The sequence below is a fragment of the Cervus canadensis genome, chromosome 11, assembly GCF_019320065.1.
Source record: "Cervus canadensis isolate Bull #8, Minnesota chromosome 11, ASM1932006v1, whole genome shotgun sequence".
NCBI classification, from domain to species: Eukaryota; Metazoa; Chordata; class Mammalia; order Artiodactyla; family Cervidae; genus Cervus; species Cervus canadensis.
Window position 1 is genome coordinate 7,307,918 of NC_057396.1, and position 20,847 is coordinate 7,328,764.

The following is a 20,847-nucleotide window of genomic DNA, read 5'->3' on the forward strand; positions in this document are numbered from 1 at the left end:
TGAAGACAGCTGTAGTTGAACTTTTATAGGCACTAATCCAAATGGATCATCTGGCAAAGTCAGGAAATTATTCCTTGTATTTTACAACTAATATGCCAATTTATTAATTTTCAAGTTCACATAAATCCCACTGAGCTCAGTTTCAGCTCAGGACTGATCTGCAGAATAACACCCCATGAAAGTCAGGTTTTAATTTGAGCTGTGGTAGCTCAATTTGCAAGAGGATAATTGCATATCCTTTTCTGGAAGCAAGAAGAAGCTTCTGACTTTAATAAAAAGTAAAAGACACACATTTTTTCCATATAAGGGAAAAGACACCCCCTCCCAAAAAAAAACTAGAAAAGGCTAACACACATTAAGTATAAATAAAGCTTTCAACCTACAATTAATCTATATTAAAGTTCCCTCTAATTTTCTATTGGATGTATTGAATTCTCAGTTTCTTTCCAAAACTATAGTAACAAGAAATAAGTGGAAAACAGATATAACTTTAATTAAAAGGTATTTCTAAAGATGGGGAAATTAAGACTGATTTGATTTCTCATGTTGGAAAAATTTTGCTTTTTATCATTTGTACTATGCACTTTAAAGTCAGTTATGTTGGAACTTTGCTATTCTTTTTTAAAAAATAGGATTGTTTCCAATATGAGAGTATTGCATGGTGTGGTCCCCCACATTTTTGGCAGCAGGGACCCATTTTATGGAAGACAGTTTTCTCAAGGACAGGGTCGGGGATGGTTTCAGGATGATTCAAGTGCCTTATGTTCATTGTGCACTTTATTTCCTTTATTACTATTACATCCGCTCCATCTCAAATCATCAGGGATTAGATCCTGGAGGGGGGGACCCCTGGATTATACCATACCCTGAGACCTGAAGTCAAATCAGGGTTGGAATCCACATAACTTTTGCTTGGTTCAAAGGATAGAGATAATGGTACATGTCTACGACGCATGGAAGTCCAAGCAGGCAAACCTCTTTCCTCTGGCTTTATATGAGCTGCTGCCTGTCACTGAAAGAGTCATTCAGGGTTACTTCCACTGTGTAAACCTTGAAAGGTTTCAGCGTCTCAAGGGTATTAACAGGAAAAAAAAAACAACAAACATCTGGAAGTTTTCTGACAGGGAAAGTGTTAGTCACTCAGTCGTGTCCAACTCTTTGTGACTCCGTAGACTGTAGCCCACCAGGCTCCTCTGTCCATGGAATTTTCCAGGCCAGAATACTGGAGTGGGTTGCCATTCCCTTCTCCAGGGGATCCCCCCTACTCAGGGGTCAAACCGAGATCTCCTGCATTGCAGGTGGACTCTTTTTTACCTTCTGAGTCACTAGGGAAGCCCAGTAATTTCTGACAGTACTTTAGGGCAATAGTCAACCTTCGAGGGGTGAGAGTCATTTCCTAAGTGATTTACTAAGTATCTATGTGTATAAAGGATGATTCCTTCTATAACAGATCACATTCAATGTTTTGCCTTCAATAATGCATGCCTCACTCATTCCAATAGTTTTCTTGAGAGGAAAGGAAAAAGACTAAGGGCATGGCAAATGCATATAAGCACTTATGGAAGTGTGCTCTGGATGTGAATGTCATCCGTTGTCAATGTGCCAGGGGAACTGGGTTGAGAGCTAGTACTGTCAGGAGTGCCTTGAAGTCCTTCCGTTCTGTGCTTCCCTCCATCAACATGAAATCTGGTGGCTGCGTTTGATATGGCACCTGGCACCTTTCTCTTCGGGGCTTGGTGTCAGCTCTGAAAAGGCGATACCTTCTTCGTGGTACCCTGGATGAGTAGCTGCGTCAAGAATGAAGGGAAGCAACTATACCCAGAAATAGGGATAGAAAACCAGTCCCCTGCTCTTGTTCTTCACTTTATTTAAGAATAAAGAGGGCTTTTGAGGTGATAAAAGGTGGACTAGGTTAATGGAAGAACAATGAAATGGAATTGGTCTTATGGAGAAGTACAGTCTCCATGAGATATCTGGGCTTTGGGCAAGAGTATGATGCCAAGGGCTCACTGTGAACATCCACGGACATGGACAAGACGAATCTGCTCTGGCATGAGCACTCCACTCTAGTTTTACTAGTTTATTACAGCCCTTGACTCTTTTTAAAATTGTCCAATCTTGAAAACGTTCATTCCTTTTCCAGTAGTTTGCCAAGTGACTAAAAAGGATGTTGATTTCCCTGTTTGTGTGTGTGTGCTCAATCATGTCTGAGTCTTTGCTACCACATGAACTATAGCCAGTCAGGCTCCTCTGTCCCTGGGATTCTCCAGGCCAGAATACTGGAGTGAGCTGCCATTTCCTACTTCAGGGGATCTTACGGACCCAGGGATCAAACCCATGTCTCTTGCTTCTCCTGCTTTGGCAGGCAGATTCTTTACCACTGTGCCAGCTGGGAAGCCCAAAATCACTCATTATACTTCGCTGGGTCTTAGTTGCAACACATGGGATCTAGCTGCTTGACGAGGGATTGAAGCCAGGACTCCTGCATTGGGAGCTTGGAGCTTTAGCCACTGGACCACCAGGCAAGTCCCTTCCCTGATTTTATTCTAGAACAAAAGTTAATCTATTATTACTGCCTATTCTGCGACAACTAAAATGTGAAAGAATTTTTCAGAAAATAGAATAACAGAATTTCAGCCTTAGATTTGTAATGGCTCCCAGCAATATTATAGATTTCCACTTCTAAAGTGGAAGAAAGCAAGGCTCAGAGAGGTGAAAAAACTGCCAAAGGCTTTCAAGTTAGTGTGAGCTTCCACCTGAAGCTTTGCCCACTCCAGGCAAATACTCTGTCTTCCTTCCATTATCCTGCTTTTCCTGGTTGACACAATGTAACGGTGCTAAAGCTCTATTAAAATTTACACATGAAGCTCCAAGTTGGTAAATTTAATTAGTGAGCAAATGCTAAATATATGTTTTAATTTTGTTTTCAGAACAAAGGCAGACTCTATCCAGATTTAATTTTCCTTATATCTTTCATATTTCAGTCAGCCAAAATAAATGAAGTGTTACTATGAAATATGTTATAGCAACAGCTTCAGTGTCTTTGAAAATGTGCATATTTTCTATCTCACTAGAAAGAGGAATCTCTAAAGGCAACCGTTTCAAGTGTACGGAAATAGGGTAAACAACCAATGGTGGCTACTACAATTTCAAAGCAAATGTTGACAAGGAATGTATAAATTTGGATTTCTCAAAGGCAGCACTGGTGTTACCATGCAAATCATGTTCAAAAACCTCTACAGTTCATCTCATGTGACCTTTTGGGCCATGTGCATAACAAGTGATACAAAATATTACATACAGTAGCATAAAACAGTAGCAAAATATTATTAAAAACATTCCTGATAAGATGATACAGGGTAGTGACTAAACGCATTAGTTTTGGAGTCATACAGACCTGGGTTCAAACCCTAGTCCTGTCACTTACTGCACTTAAGTAGCTTACTTAAGTAACTTACTGAGTTACTTAAGTAACTACAGTTACTAGAGTTACAAAAGTTACAACTATTGTCCTGAGCTGGGTTGAATTTAGCATGTTAGCCTTAGCCTCTGAGCCTCAGTTTCCTAACAGTAAATTGCAACTTGAGATTCCTACCTCACATTTAATTGTAAGAGTTAATATAAGTAACATGGAGACTGGCTATACTATCTGAAAACACATTACAAATTTGAGACGCTAAGTACATGAATGGACTTCCCCAGTGGCTCAAAGATAAAGGATCCATCTGCCAATGTAGAAGATGCAGGTTCGATTCCCAGGTCAGGAAGATCCCCTGGAAAAGAAAATGGCAACCCATTCCAGTATTCTTGCCTGGGAAATCTCATGGACAGAGGAGTCTGGTAGGCTACAGTCCCTGGGGTGACACAGAGTTGGACAGAACTTAGTGACGAAACAACAACAAGTGCGTGAATATCTCATCAGGACACTTGTAGTTGTTTGGTGTTACTTGACTCTTCACTTCCTTGGTCATTCTTATACTAGGGTAAATTTTCTACTTCTGCTTCAAAATTTGCCTCTATGTCACAAAATACAAAGGAGCTGGTAACTGAAAAACTACATCTTACATAAATCAGACACTACCTTTGCATTTCAATATTCAAAAGAAGTTATTTATTTACCCCCATGAATGCCCAGTATCAAAAAAGACTGATGATCCTCTTGATCTATTCAAGTCACACATGTGGACACAAAGGAATAAAAGGGTCAGTTTATAAAAGCAGTAATTGTTTGGAAGGTCAAATCTGTGCTGTCTCTGGTGGGACATTAGTTCAGTTGGCTGTCAAGTTTAGGGACTGTAAGGCATTGTATTTATTTTCAGGGCCAACTGAAATTCTGCGCTTGAAGAAAGACTTTGTGCAAAAACTAACTTTGGGGAGTTAGTTCTGTCTAGCTTCCTCTCAGAAAATGCATTTTTGTATTAAACCTGAACAAACCAAAGATTTTGATGTAGAAAGCTGAGTTGGCACTCTACCACTACTAACTATTGACTATAACCATGAATAATGTCATAGTCTTTCTTCAATTCAAGCGCAGAATTTCAGTTGGCCCTGCAAGTAAATGCAATGTCTTACAGTCTATAAAATGGGTATACTGCTCAGGTCCTGCCCATCTGGTAGTTTTTTTCCTGTTAAATGGTAGTTTTAATGATACAGAATTCTATTATTTTCTGTTGACTAATCATGATACAATGGTATTAAGTGAATAATAGCTATATAATCACAATAGTAAAAGATGTTTATCAGTTTCACTACCTAGTGGTTTTATATGACTGAAGTGACTTAGCAGCAGTTTTATATTGAGCTTGAACAAGGTTTTGCATATGATGGCAGTTTGCTATAGACAAACCAAGGATTTAATGATTGGCAGCAATGGGTTTAATTTTCAATTACAAACTATGCAATTTTTTTCAGGAAGTTTCTTAATTTTTCTGAGCTTCAATTTCTCTTTCCTTACAATGGGGATTATAATGCCTGTTAATCAAGATTGTTGTGAGGATTTAATGATACCATGTGTGAAAAGCTTTCAACAAAAACTCCTGTCTGATACTTCTTTATCATACAATGTTTTGTGTATGATGTTAGTAACAAATATTTATTGGAGTATTTATTTAAATTCATTTGATATAAATTTAAATTTTTGTCAGTTAAAATGGAAAATGATCTAAATTTCAAAACCAAAGAAAAATGGTTAAATGTCCATACATTCACAGAATAGACTACATAACAGGCATTACTAATATTGTTATTATCATGGAAAGATGTTTGCCATATATCAGTGGGGCATGAAAAACATAAAGCAAAGTATTAATATATGGAATGATCAATTTTTGTCAATAAAACTTTTTTGGAAAAATTTTGGAAAAATATATCTAAAAAGTTTAGTGGATCTATGGATAAGTTTTGTTTTATGGGTTTTTTTATTTTCTCTTTTGGTAATCTGTATTTTCTAATAATACAATAATGTCACATTCAGTTGCCAAAACAAAATATTAAAATGTTAAATGAAAATAAGGATGATAAAACTGACCTCCTTCAGCTGAACATATGACAACAATTTGACTGAAGGGTCCATCCCCTTTATTGTTATAAACTCCAACCTTCACTTCAAAGGGAGTAAGAGGAGGGACACTTTCATCTCGATAGATGAATTTTGAAGCTTCAGAGGATGTCACCATTTTTTCCTTCCAGCCACGTGTTCCATTTGGCCTGAAAGCCACAATATAGCCAAAGCCTTCCCCATTCTGAAACTCTTCAGATACTGGCTAGAGAAGAAAAATGCAATTAATTATCAGCAAAATAACTGGTTAAAAAAACCTATTTATTCCAATTTTTAAATTTTTATATTATAGATAACTAGAACAAAAGAGATTCTCCAAACTTTCTAGTACATTGAAAGCCAACATAACATAATCACTTGGCAGTTGTTGGAAATTTAAAAGGCTTTAAAGGTAAAGGATAAAAAATTAAATGGTATCAGTTGATATTTAAGAAAATCATCAAGAGTACTGAAAACTCCTGAAGTGAGACAAATTTACTCCAATTAGTCATGTATATGAAACAAAGGTCCTTGGATTCCACACTAGAATTTAACATGTTGGTGAAAACTGTCACATGGTCTGGTGGTTGGGAAAATCTTGTCCCTGGTAATGCTCTGCAGAGGTCTTTGCTCAGAAAATTTTGGAGAAATTAATGTAAGACCTTTATTGTTTTTCTTTCTTTAGTATTTTTCTTAAATACTTTTGTGCTTTACTAATGTGAAAAATTAGAATAATTAGAATACAGTATATGCTCAAGAAGCTTGTACTATATGCCTTATATTTAAATTCTTTAATTTTTATTTTTTTGGTCACATGGCATCGTATACCGAATCATAGTTCCCCAACCCATATCCTCTGCAGTGGCAGACTGGAACCCTAACCGCTGGACTGCCAGAGAATTCCCACATTTAAATTTGTTAAATGGGCATCAATTGCATACCATAGAAAATAGTAATTGAGATTAACTAGTTAGTCAATGAAGCAGTTACCAGCCATTGCCTAGGACATTGTTTGACAAATAGATATCCAATAGATGGTGGCTTAGCAGTAAGGAATCTGCTGACAATGTAGGAGTCTCAGGAGCTGAAGGTTTGATCCCTGGGTTGGGAAGATCTCCTGGAGGAGGGCATGGTTACCCATTCTAGTATTCTTGCCTGTAGAATCCCATGGACAGAGGAGCCTGGAAAGCTACTGTCCATAGGGTTGCAAAGAGTTGGACATGATTCAAGCAATTTAACACACACAAATGTTTGTTAGTTTTTTTAAAAAAATTTTGATTTGAGGAAAAACTATGTGTTAAATGGAGGAAAAGAGACAAAGCCTATCATATCAAAGTACTATATACTAAATGTTTATATCCTCTCCCCTACCCCACCAATTTATGTGATAATTCCTAACCACTCCCCTCTCCCAACCCCATGTGATTGTATTAGGAGATGGATTTTTGGTAGGTGATTTAGTTATCAGGATGGAGTACTCATGAGTCAGATTAGTGTCCTAATAATAGAGACTCTAGAGAGCTCTTCTGCCTCTCTGCCAGACGAGGACACAGTGAGAAGATGGTGCTATAAGCACCAGAAAGTAGGCCCTCACTAAGCCTGAACCGCCCCCCCCCCACCCCGCCCCGTGCCTTCTAGAACTGGGCTTCCAGCATCCAAAACTGTGAGAAATAAATTTCTATTGCTTCTAAGCCACCCAGTCTACAGCATTTTTGTTACAGTAGCCCAGGCTGAGTAAGACACAAAACTGACAGGGAAGGCAATTCCATTTCGAGAGATATGATCTCAGTGAAGGTCAGGAATTGGGAAGTTAATACCTCCGCAGAAATCAAAAACAAGACATAAAGTTTTATTGAAGAAGAGATTGAACAGAGGAACAGGTCAGAGGATGTGTTTTTCTCTATAGTTTTGTATACTCTTTCATTGTTCTTTGAGTTGGTCAGGGATCAGTTCAGCTTTCTCCAATAGGCACTTCCATCTCCACTTTCTAAGGCATTGATCTATGATCTACAAAGCTATATTTGATAATAGAGTAAGTTAACATCAGAGAAGGAAAGTAGCTTTATGTAAAATAAGTGTACCTCTCACAGGCTTTCCCCCCACTCTTTTACTTTGACAGAAGGATTTTTGGAGGTCAGATGGTGAGGGATACAAAAGAACAAGGATTTTGTTATAAATATCCCAATTCTACTGTTTCTCAGGAAAGTACTCAAACTGTGTATCGGTTTCATCATTTAGAAAGCTGGGAAAATTATCACCACTAGTAGAATTATTGTATGGGATAAATGAGATAACCCAGGCTCTACTCCAGAAAACCCTCAGTGATTTTAGCCCACAAAATGTCAACTGTGAAGTAATCAAACATTAAACTAAGCCAAACAAACCTCTGAACTAATTTGAGAGAAGACATGTTTTAATTATTCAAACTTTATTCTAAGAGAGCCCATATGACAGGATGGGACTTTAGACTTGGTATGAAAGGTTCACGTTGGAAATACTCATGTGAGTAATGTATGCTCAAAGTGTTTTGTAATCTCATTTGTAATCTCAAACAAAAATTACAGTTACTCAGTACCAGGTACTCATACCCTATGTGTAGCTTTATATTCTAAGGAATCAACATGTCCTGACATCTGAGTGGGCTTTCTTACCTCCCAGGCGATGACCAACTCGTGCCTTCTTCCACTTCTTCCACTTACATTGGTAGGTGCTGTCTTTGGAACTGTGGTTAAAAATGGGCCATGAGTGAGGACAATGCAGACTTTAAGTGTCCCTACAATAAGAATGCATCATAATTCTACCTGGTTGGGTAACATTTCCAAATAAACAGATCAATATTTGTTTGAAGTCAGGATGGTCTTATTCAATAGTAAAACAAAATGTTTGTGATGGATACACTGCTTTTAAATCTCTGTGGGAGAGTTTGGCATATATTTTTCATGGCCATATACTGCATCTCCAAACTAATTATTCTCTTGTAAATGTTCTGTGGTTTATAAGGTCCAAATCATAATTAACACTATAGTCAAGGACATCTACTAATGACTACTTAAGCTTCATGCTGCACACTTTTTTCCTTTCTAATCATGTGAATCTTCTGTGATCCAGGGCTTGCATGGCCCCTGGAAACTCCACAGGTAGACATTAGCCTTAGGTCTTTACTAGAACTCCCAGGAAGCTCCAGTTTAAAGAATTTTTTCCACCAGCCAAAAACTAGTCTTTCTTCTTCTTCTTTTTTTTTTTTTTTCATGGAAAATGCCAATTATAGTTTATTTTGAAGGGTAAATGTAATTCCTTTTCTTCTTTAATATTTTTATGGGAGGGGAGACCTGGGTTTGAACTCTGGGTTGGGACAATCCCCTGGAGGAGGGCATGGCAACCCACTCCAGTGTTCTTGCCTGGAGAATTCCATGGACAGAGGAACCTGGCAGACTACAATCTATGGGGTCACAAAGAGTTGGATATGACTGAGTGACTGAGCACATGTAGCTTATTTACAATATTCTGTCCGTTTAAGGTGTATTGCAAAGTGAATCTGTTAAACATATATCCAGTCTTTTTATGATTCTTTTCCCATTACAGAGTAATGAGTAGAGCACCTGTGCTATATAGCAGGTCCTTATAAAGAAATCTTAGCAATAGCTCCATGGAGTGAGAACCTATTTAAATGATTACAAGAAATAAAAAAAAATTAAAAAAAAAACCTATCAAGAATGTCTCTCTGCAAACTGAAAAATATATAGATACTTGGTGAAACTTTTACAAATGTGTAATTATTAAAAGAATAAATGTGTCAAAGAAATAAATTTCCCCTTCACTGCACCAAGCCACAAAATATGTTTGTAGTTGAAAGGGAATATTTTCAAAGGAATAACTGTTAAATGAAGAAAACTATTAAAAGAAAGCCTTTTCCAGGCTGTGAGACTGCGTTAGCAATTTTACACTTCAGTGTTACCTTTATATCTCAGCATATAGTTTTTAAATGATCTTGATATACTCATAAACAATAAATTAACTTTCATATATTCCCTACTTGGATGAAAGGCTTTTAATTACTGGCAGATATTCACACAACATTTTATATACTAGAAAAACTGATGCAGAATATGTATACTACTAGAAAGGAAAAACAATTCTCCCTGGACCATGGAGGTGGGAAAGAGCACTATCATTGTGTCTGTTGAATTAAATGACCTTTAGTCACCAGGGTCCCAATTTTATTTCCTAGGCCATGTTCTCCATGAATGTCAGTTCTTGTCTTGTTCATGTAGAAGGATATATACAGAAGCAGTGACCAATCTTTCTTCTTTCACAGTTACATACATGTCAATAATTATTCACATGTGGAATTCATTCTCATGTACTCCCTCAGAATTATATGGAATTGGATACCCCTTTGTCTCTCAGTCAGGGCATTACAAGTGATTCAACTAAGAAAAATGATGGCGTTAGAGCAATAGCAACGAATACGTCTTGATTTATATGAAGAACAGGCAGATGACTTGAGTTTTTTACTAAAAGTCAAAAGTTATTGCTGCATGTAACAACTTCTGACATGGCAGTGTGCCGTGACACCAGGTCTCCAAATCACTGTTATGCAGCACTAATTCAAAATTCTTTTTTTTCTGGTGTATGGTATGGATAAGGCACACAAGAGGAGAACAGGTTTAACTGTATGTATAAAAGGGCAGGGATACACAATTCCAAATATACATCAGTGGCTAATGTCAGAGTTCTGAATACAGTGACCATCAATGCCTGGTCAAATAAACTGCATAAACAAGTTAACTTGTTGATATTGTGCCATGAAGGCTTCTCTTAGTACCATTTGTTTATAAAAAATAAAAAGTTATCCACACACATATATGTTTCACATTCATTTCTGACAATAGCTAAATAATATTCAACTAATAGCTACCAGAGCTACCTACTTCATCTATTATTTTGGAATTACTTACTTATACCCTAAATTTAGGACCTTGAAAATTTTTCTTTGAAGATACTCTCCCCACAAGCATGGATTTTGTGGAAAAACTAGGCACTGAAAGTCCTTTTGTGTTTTATTCAGCCCTCAAACATCATCTAAAAAGAGAATGCTTGGAACCTCTAGCTTAGGGTTTGAGAGTAGGCTGTAAGCTCTTTTGTGAATATTTCTTGAAGTTCATTAAAGAAGCATGAATTGGATGAAATACAAGTGATGATATGATGTCAAAACTTTCTTCTGGAGCTTTGGTAGTATTGTCCCATAGTCTATTAATGTTTTTATTTTTTAGAAAACATATTGAGAGTTTTCAAAGATTTTAACTTTTTGAGTAAAAAATAAAAAGAAACTAATGAAAAGTGTGGTGAAAATTTCCACTTTGAGGAACCAAGAAAGCAAAATTTAATTTGTTTTTGTATGGGAAACTTCTTTGTCAAATTATCCATAATTGACCTAGATTTTGTAAAATTTCTCTTATCATATAAAATTAGTTTTTGAAGTCTTCCTACTGCTATCAGTTTCTTTTAAGGCAGTAAAATGAAAGTCGCTCAGTAGTGTCTGACTCTTTGCCTGCCAGGCTCCTCTGTCCATGGAATTCTCCAGGCAAGAATACCGGAGTGGGTAACTATTTACTTCTCCAGGGGATCTTCCAAACCCAGGGATCAAAGCCAGGGCTCCCACATTATAGTTGGATTCTTTACCATCTCAGCTACCAGAGAAACCCATATTCAGCTTCATGTTAAGTAAGTTTATCCAATTCTAATGTATAATGAAAGTGAAAGTCACTCAGTCGTGTCCAACTATTTGTGACCCCATAGGCTATACCGTCCATGGAATTCTCCAGGCCAGAATACTGGAGTGGGTAGCCGTTCCCTTCTCCAGGGGATCTTGCACCCAGGTCTCCCACATTGCAGGTGGATTCTTTACCAGCTGAGCCACAAGAGAAGCCATTTAATGTATAACAAATGATACAAAAGAGGCATTATAGAGCATTGTATTTTAATAGTTTATGTATATGTTCTAAATTATGTATAAGTGTATAAGTTAGTGTATAAGCACTAACTGTTCTTTCTACAACAGGCTTGCTAGATATAATAGGAAATAGTAACAGAATATAGTAACTGAAATGGTAACAGAAAACTTGAGGCTTTAAAAGACAGGGGAATAACCTAAATGTCCATTGATCGATGAATGGATAAAAAAATATATAGTGTATTATATTACGATGAAATGCTATTCAGCCATGCAAAGAAAGTAACCCGACCATTTGAGACAACATGGATGGACATGGAAAACACTGCATTAAGTGAAATAAGCTGGAAAGGAAATGACAAATATTATGTGATCTCACTTACACGTGGAATCTTAAAAAGAATGGAACTGGTAGGAACAGAGGACAAATTGGTGATCACCAGAGGTGAGGATAGGGGTTGAGGAAATGGGCAAATGTGGTACAAAGGTACAAACTTCCGGATACAAGATAAATAAGTTCTGGGAAGACATGGTGACTATTGTTAACAGTACTGTTATCATATTTTTGAATATTGCTCAGAGCATATCTTAAAAGTTCTCATCATAAGGAAAAACAACTGTGTGAGGTTATTAATATTCACTAAATTTATTATGATAATCATCTTGTAATACACAAATATATAAAATCATTATGGTGTTTACTTTTAATATAGTGTTATATATCAATTATATCCCAATAAAACTGGAAAAACAAACAAAAAGAAAACCTAAGGCTTTAATAGATATAACTCAGGCAGTGTGTTCTGCTGTCAGGATCACAGTGTTTGAAATGAGCACTCTGATTCTAATCAGCTTAAATTTCCTAATTACATGCAGATGATCAGTGGAACCCATGCTCATTCATTTCTTTTTCAAGTTGATGGCACACAGTTATTATCTCTGCAGTCAACACTTTGGAGTCCACTGATTTTAATTATATCCTTTATTTATGAAACAACATGCTTATGATATGTAGAGATATGCCTTAATCTTTCAGAGTCCTTCTGTTGTAAAAGTTCCGTAATTCTTGTTAGAAGCAAAAAATTAATATGATCAAACATGTAATAAATGCTTTCATTGAGTTCAGAGAAATACACATTTACTTAAAACCAAATATATTTAAATATAATCAAATTCTGATTTAGATTTACCCAGCTAGATTCCTCTCTCCCCCAGTTGGCTACTGATAAATGCCATGAGATTATTAGTTCAGAGAATCAAGCTTACATGCACGATTAATGGGTTCACTCTGGGCTTCCCTGGTCACTCAAATGTTAAAGAATTTGCCTACATTGCAGGAGACCCGGGGATTTGATCCCTGGGTTGGGAAGATTCCCTGGAGGAGGGCATGGCAACCCATTCCAGCATTCTTGCCTGGAGAACCCCATGGACTGAGGAGCCTGGTGGCCACGGTCCATGGGGTCACAAAGAGGCAGACACCACTGAGGGGCTAACACTTTCACTTTCACTGATTTTTCTGAATTTCTTTTTGAACATTACTCTTCCATGACTGAATAATGTGATTAACACTTTTCCAACAATCTGTAAATGCCTAGCTGTTTTAGTGTTTTGTCTGGCATGTTAAAATGTAGACTTTTGTCCCTTTTCATTTTATATGTTCAGTTGCAAGTGCTCAGAGCACCTGAAATATATTATACTACCTTAGTTTAAGCATGCAGGAAGTTAAGTTTGTGCTTCAAAGAGCTCTTCCTAAGTGTAGTAGTCTGAACAAAGTCTGTCACACTAAAAATATGCTTTAATTAAAATTCAACTCATAAAAGAATACAGGATGAAATCATCTACCAATCTCTCTTTTTTTTCCCCCTGAAAAATTCCCAAATCTACTATAGTAGATGTTTACATGACTCATTGAATAATACAGCTTTGCTAGAGATCTGAGAGAAGTCACAAAATTAGGAGTATAATCCAGCAACTGCTTTGGACAGAAATGTGCAGAAGAAAGGAAGAAAGGAATAGAGGTTACTTACACGGTGAGGGTGAGGTCAGGAGAGAAATCAAGCAACAACAAGAAAAGTTCCTACCTGAATTGAAGTATATAACATACAAGTATTTCAGTTAACTGATTGTCACTTAAGCCCACTTTATTAGAAGAGTTAGAGTTTCCAAAAATAATAATAATAATAATAATAATCAGTGGTGTTTCCTAAGGAGTTCAAATAATGCTGTTATTCCTATCAATAGTGTAGATAAAATGGTACATGTAAGTAGTAATAAAGTGTTCTTCTGGGACCACGAAAGATCATAAAACCTAATAACAGTGTTACCGTTCTAGCTGGTTGGTTGAAATACTTCTTAACCTCTTTGTCCTTCAGTTTCCTCATGGAGATAATAATAGTACTTACTTTTTAAGGTTTTCAGAATTATATATCACAGTGCCTAGAAATGTAATTTATAAATTTAACTTCTATGCAGAGTTTATATCATGCAAAATGCCAGGCTGGATGAGTCACAAGCTGAAATCAAGACTGCAGGGAGAAATAGCAACAATCTCAGAATGCAGATGATATGACTCTAATGGCAGAAAGTGAAGAGGAACTAAAGAGCTTCTTGGTGAGAGTGAAAGAGGAGAGTTAAAAAGCTGGCTTAACACTCAACATTCAAAAAGCTAAGATCATGGCATCCAGTCCAATTACTCCATAGCAAATAGATGGGGAAAAAGTGGAAACAGTGACAGATTTTATTTTCTTGGGCTTCTAAATTACTGCAGATGGTGACTGCAGCCATGAAATCAAAAGACACTTGCTCCTTGGAAGAAAAGCTATGACAAATGTAGACAGTGTATTAAAAATAAAAAACATCACTTTGTTGACAAAGGTCCTTATAATCAAAGCTATGGTTTTTCCAGTAGTAATGTATGGATGTGAGAGTTGGACCACAAAGAAGGATGCATGCCAAAGAACAGATGCTTTTGAATTGTAGTGCTGGAGAAGACTCTTGAGAGTCCCTTGGATAGCAAGAAGATCAAACCAGTCAATCCTAAAGGAAATCAACCATGAATATTCATTGTAAGGGCTGATACTAAAGCCAAAGCTCCAATACTTTGGCCACCTGATACAAAGAGTTGACTCAGTGGAAAAGAACCTGATGCTGGGAAAGATTGAAAACAAAAGAAAAAGGGGCAGCAGAGGATGAAATGGTTAGATGAACTACCCAGGTCGGTAGGTGCCCAATATGCTACTGTAGATCAGTGGAGAAATAACTCTAGAAAGAATGAAGGGATGGAGCCAAAGCAAAAACAACACCCAGTTGTGGATGTGACTGGTGATAGAAGCAAGGTCTGATGCTATAAAGAGCCATATTGTATAGGAACCTGGAATGTTAGGTCCATGAATCAAGGCAAACTAGAAGTGGTCAAACAGGAGAGGGCAAGAGTGAATGTTGACATTCTAGGAACCAGCAAACTAAGATGGACTGAAACGGGTGAATTTAACTCAGATGACTGTTATATCTACTACTGTAGGCAGGAATCCCTTAGAAGAAATGGAGTAGCCATCATAGTCAACAAGAGTCTGAAATGCAGTACTTGGATGCAATCTCAAAAATGACAGATTGATCTCTGTTCATTTCCAAGGCAAACCATTCACCATCACAATAATCCAAGCCTATGCCCCGACCAGTAATGCTAAAGAAGCTGAAGTTGAATGGTTCTATAAAGACTTATAAGACCTCTTAGAACCAACACCCAAAACAGATGTCCTTTTCATTGTAGGGGACTGGAATGTGAAAGTAGGAAGTCAAGAAATACCTGGAGTAACAGGCAAATTTGGCCTTGGAGTAAGCAGGACAAAGGCTAATAGAGCTTTGCCAAGAGAACGCACTGGTCATAGAAAACACCCTCTTCCAACAACACAAGAGAAGATAACTTGGGAATCATCATTTTGGGCTTAAGATTAGAATTCCAGGTCTGCCACTTACTGACTAGGTAACTTTATGCAAGTTTTTAAGACTCTCCTATTTTGTTTTCTCATCTGTAAGATGGGACTAAACCTTCCTGCTTTACAGAATTGATATAAGAATTAAATGCTATAATGCAGAGCACGTGCTCAACGTTGGACTTGGAACATGCTTCATGATTTTTGACTGGCACATAGCATGATAGGGACTAGGGAGACAGGAGAAATCTAACTTGAGTGTTTCACATTTACCCCTGGGCTGATAACCTCTCGGTGCCCTTTTGTCTTTCATGTTCAAATCTCCAGTGGTCCTCCCTCACCTTGCTATTAATCAGAAATGGACATGCCTAGCAATTACTCATTTCATTTAAAAAGGCATTTGTTAAAATCACCATCTCTGTTTGCAAAGTGCCTCTGAAACTGAAAATATATTTCTTGAAAACATTTTGTAGAAAAGATTTTCCTAAACCAAAGTGGTTTCATGATTTAAAAACACTCTGCTGTACTATTAGCTTCACTTTTCCTGAATATTGAGATTTGGTCTTAGAGGTCTGTTGCTTGCTCTTAATATGATCTTTGTCTTCTCCTAGTGTTACTGAGAACCATTTCTTTTATTTAATATAATTAAATTACTCAGTTGAAGAAAGCTATAATGTTCACTTAATAGTATTTTCTTTGAGATTTGCCCAATTATTTCAGCTGAATGCTTATGTTTTGTTTTTTTTTTAATATCATATTTTTTTTTCAGAAACTTAGACTGGAGAGACCTTTAAAACCCTCACAGCTTTATGCCTTTTCTCTGTACACTCCAGTGCCTGACAATAGTACGTAGATTTTTTAATTGCCCCTATAAATAATTCCACCTGAGTCCCATTTGGTCTGGCCTTCAAAACCACATTAAATGCCATTTAAAAGGCCAACCCACACGCCCCTGAGAAAACTAATTCAGCTCCATCTTACAATAGTATTTTATTGTGTTCATTCCATAACTTTTGAACTCAGTGAACTTTCCTAAGTAATTATCACGGACAAGAACTGCGAAAATAAGAATATGAACAAAGCAAGTTCCTATCAGCAGTAGAAAGATAATGTACAGGGAAAGAAATTGTAGTAGGAAGCCTAATGAGTCTTTTCTGGCCTTGGGATGAGACACGTAACCTCGGATGCAAAAGCGAGGTTGCCTAGCTAAAACCACAGAACTATTAGGAAATGGAGAAAACCAGTTTTCTGACCCTTCCCCATTACTCTCCTCTAGCCATCTTTATGAGATTATTTAGCACAAGGAATGTGTTGGAAGAGGCTGTCAGCTTAGCAGATGGATGTGGCATCTCCCTCCAGCCTCGGCTGTCACTAGGAGCGAGGTGGGAGCGTCAATTCTCCCCTCGAGCTAAGTAATATAAGAAGCAAAACAGCTGCTGCAGAGTACAGATGCTTACTTCTCACATCCTAGCTGGATGCTGTTGAGCTTCAGAATTTTGCAGGATGACCCAGTCCCACACTATGCCTCTAGAGCAGAGACCAAAATGGTTTCTGAAGACATACTGTACTTCTAAAGCTTGGCAGGTCAGAAATGTGAAATAATATTGTGGGCAAAGCAGACACTACAGAAGGTAGGTTTGCATAGGCTTGCTGGGATCAGAGCTGATAAAGCTGCCTGCTAGTAGTAGATAGGATACTCTCCAAAGAACCCAAAGTACTCATGAGAGAAAGGAACAGGATGTGGACAGTTGCCACCTCATGGGGCACTCAATATTTGCTTGAGAACCACAAATTGCAACACCTGAAGTAGATTTCCACCTTCTTTTCTGACCTGGGAAGTTGGAATAGAATTTGGAAGGTCAGAGAGGAAGCAGAAAGAAACAAGAAAAGAGAAATCATAACCCTTTAGTCAAGCCTGCACTAGGATAGAGGGACAGAAGCATAGAACTGGATATGAGATGCAAGTTTTTAATAAGTTAAAATGGAATTCTTTAATACCTGAAAAATGAGACTGTCCTAATACCTAAAAAAACTTTAGATAAATTAATAGTTGGGCCTGAAGACAGACTTGAGATGGAGCATACTGGAGAACAATAGTGGGAGAAGAATAAAACTTATTAATATGTTTAAACTCTACAGAGTTCAGCATGTTTAATAAACCAGTTACCTAGCTGTAATATGATATAGTACAGAAACTGCTAAGGCTAGAAAACATATTCATCTGATTGCTTACTTGATGCTCATATTTATCTGGTTGAGCATTAGCCTCTCAAATGTAAGTATATATTTTCCTTATTTGGCCAAAAATTGTTGTTTAGTTGCTCAGTTGTGTCCGACTCTTTGTGACCCCCTGGACTGTAACCCGCCAGGCCCTTCTGTCCATGGCTTCTCCAGGCAAGAATATTGGAGTGGGTTGCCATTTCCTTCTCCAGGGATCTTCCCAACCCAGGAATCAAACGCTCGTCTCCTGCATTGGCAGGTGGATTCTGTACCATTGCTTTGGCCAAAAAATATATGTGACATTTTCCATATTAACGTCCAAAGAGAATGACAGGACAGAAGATAATGCAGTAAGAAACTGGAAAGTTATTGAATTTGCAACAATTTGCTTAAGCAAGTTGTTTCACTTCGTTTTGCTATAAACCGCCCCCTGCCTTCAATCTTTCCCTGGCTAGTTAAAAAAGCAGCCAGGAGAGGCCTTCCCTGCAGGTGAGGAGGGGCTTGCAGCCAAGAAGCACCGCCTACTGTGTAAGACACTGTGAAAGTCTCTTCACTCCCTGACCACTCAGCTGGGCTGAGGGCCCAGGCTGGTTGGGGCACAGTCTACTGTGGAGACTTCTCAACAGGATGGTGTCTTAAAGAAGCCCACTACAAGCCAAGAGACTAGATGACTCTTACTATGTTGACAAACAGATATTTAATCTGAAAATTTTCCTCTATATGAAAATGGCAACTCATGCATGATCACTATTGTTTAAATTTCTATTTAATAAAGTAATAATATTTAAATTCATGATAAAAAATTGATAGTAATCACAAGCTAGTATTAAGCACTTACCATGTGTGCCAAGCTCTTCACCTGCATTATCTTATTTAATACAATAGTTGAAGGGAGTAGATTGCTATATTATTTCTATTTTACAAGTGAGAAGATTGAGCCTTGAACAGTGCATACAGCTTACCTATGTTTATTGCTAGTAAGTGGCAGAGAAGAACATTAACCCAGATTTAACTAACTCTGAACCTGACACTCTTAATTATAGGTATTAGGCAGTACCTTCTTTATTTCTTTCTCTATCAATTCATTACAATTTGAAATAAAAAAGCAAGTATTGAGATTTTTATCAAGAGCTTTGATAATAGAAATTTTATACAACAGAGAAAACCAAATCTTTCTAAATTGTAGGTTACATTGTGAACACAATCTTCTCTCCTTTTCATCTATCTTTCAACAATTGCTGTTATAAATATGTAACTTATGGAATATTAAGGTTCAATTAAATAAGAGAATTGTTCAATTAAATGAGAATTGCTGTTGTTAAATTCATATTTACATATTTTGTTATTCCTATGACAATGTATATTTCAAATTCATTTCTTAAAGTATGATTTTTCTCTCTTGATTATTACCTTTTTAAATGGTAGAAAAAGATTCCCACTATTCAATACAAACTTACATAGTAAAGATTGTAACACATTTCCAAAATTAAACACAGAGCTATATTTAACCCTTTCTCTCTCTCTCTCTCTCTCTCTCTGTCGCTAACTTACTAAAACTTATAAGAAAATTGAACTATAAACAAATAAATATAAACATACATTAAAGTGTAAATATATACAGGTATCCCTTGCTTTTCAAAAGTTTGCTTTACAGTACTTTCCTTTATCTACATTAGTAACTGCTTCACTAACTGAAAGAAATCTGAAGAGATTTCCACTTCTATGAAAAAAGGTGAAAAATGAAAACTGAAATGAAAATTTCAAAGAAATTGAGCACTAAATGAAATGAAAATTCTTCACTTGATGGTATTTTGACTTACAAAATTTTCATAGGAATGCCTTTCTTTTTGTATAGCTGGGGAAACCTGTATTTGTATGACTATTTTGACATCCTAATTATAATAAGCTGACTAAACCAATTTATCTTATATTTATTGATTACTAAGAGTATTTTGATGACTGTAAAATTCAAAATATAGCCTATAGGATATTGCAAAGAAAATTTAACCTTTTGGGACATGTGGACAAGAAACAATCTAAAGTAAAATAGCTTTACTAAAAATGCTTCGGGTTTAGAATATTCTAGTAAAGAGGAGGATTTAAAGGGACATAAAGCTTTCAACTCAATATCCTGAGTGTGAGACCTTTTCTCTTCCAAGCAGCTCCATTGCTTTTCAAAGATTACTTGGTCCATTAGAACAGCATCATCTTTTAAAATACAGGACATGTACTCAATAGAGGCAGAGTGCATCACTTGAGAGGATGTCTCAGGATGTTGGTGTTCCTTTTAATCTGTGCTGCCTGACAAAACAGGGACAAAACTCAACACTTGTTTCAACACCATTAGTGGCTCTAGCCTTGTGTTACCATACACAAGAAGCGTAAAGTGCACAGTACAACCTCCCTCAACTCATTTTCAAAAGAATATCTCATGCATTTTCATGCTATTTCTCTTCTCTTCCATAAGATTTTAATGGACTAGAGTATGTCATGTATATAGAACTCATGAGAAAATGGAGAGACAGGCACTATATGATGGAAGTAGCAGCAGAAATAGATGAGGGGCAAGTCTTTTAAAAGTGCATCATCTGAATACGATTTAGCTTGAAATGTGGCAATGTTTTTGTTAAAGTACTTTTTAATAGCACAAAGAGGTTTATACTATTGAAAATCTAAAAGGATTAGGCATCCCAAATGGATTATTTATTTTTGAAATGAATATTTATAGAGAGCATCTGAATTAGGCAGTAATCTTTGCCTTTGTTTAAACACAATTAACAATATGCAAAGTAAGGCAGTGCTTTTTAGAAAATATGTGAGCCTAAGTACTGATGTTGGCAGTCATTTCAATATCTGCACAGTGAGTACATAAAATGAGGAACAACTAACCTGTTATACTCTTAATTAATGAACACCTGTACACAATGAAAGCATGGCTGATTTTACGAATGCATGAAAATCCAACCGAGCAATTAATGTTTAAAATTCACACTATTGAACATGTAGCAAGAAAAAACAACTTGTAACTGGCAAAGCACAAAAGCAGAAAGTTGGATTTTTCTGTGAATGAATCTTTTCCAATGTATTAGGCTACTCTATTATTAATTTTTTTGGTGCTTAATTTTTATATGAAAAGAATTTGAACATCTTTTTAATGATTATTCTCACTTTATGAGAATTATGTAATTCTCACATTATGTAATGAT

At 36.7% G+C, this 20,847-nt stretch overlaps 1 protein-coding gene across 1 annotated transcript in view; it reads right to left on the reverse strand.

Moving 5' to 3' along the window:
- CNTN5 (contactin 5) overlaps positions 1–20,847 on the reverse strand; it is a 1,555,907-nt gene that overhangs the window by 57,418 nt on the left and 1,477,642 nt on the right. Inside the window, exons 19-20 of the mRNA XM_043481782.1 lie at positions 8,188–8,258; positions 5,528–5,762 (exon numbers count right to left, since the gene is read on the reverse strand). Of these exons, the coding sequence (XP_043337717.1) occupies positions 5,528–5,762; positions 8,188–8,258 (306 nt within the window). The remainder of the gene's footprint in view (positions 1–5,527; positions 5,763–8,187; positions 8,259–20,847) is intronic.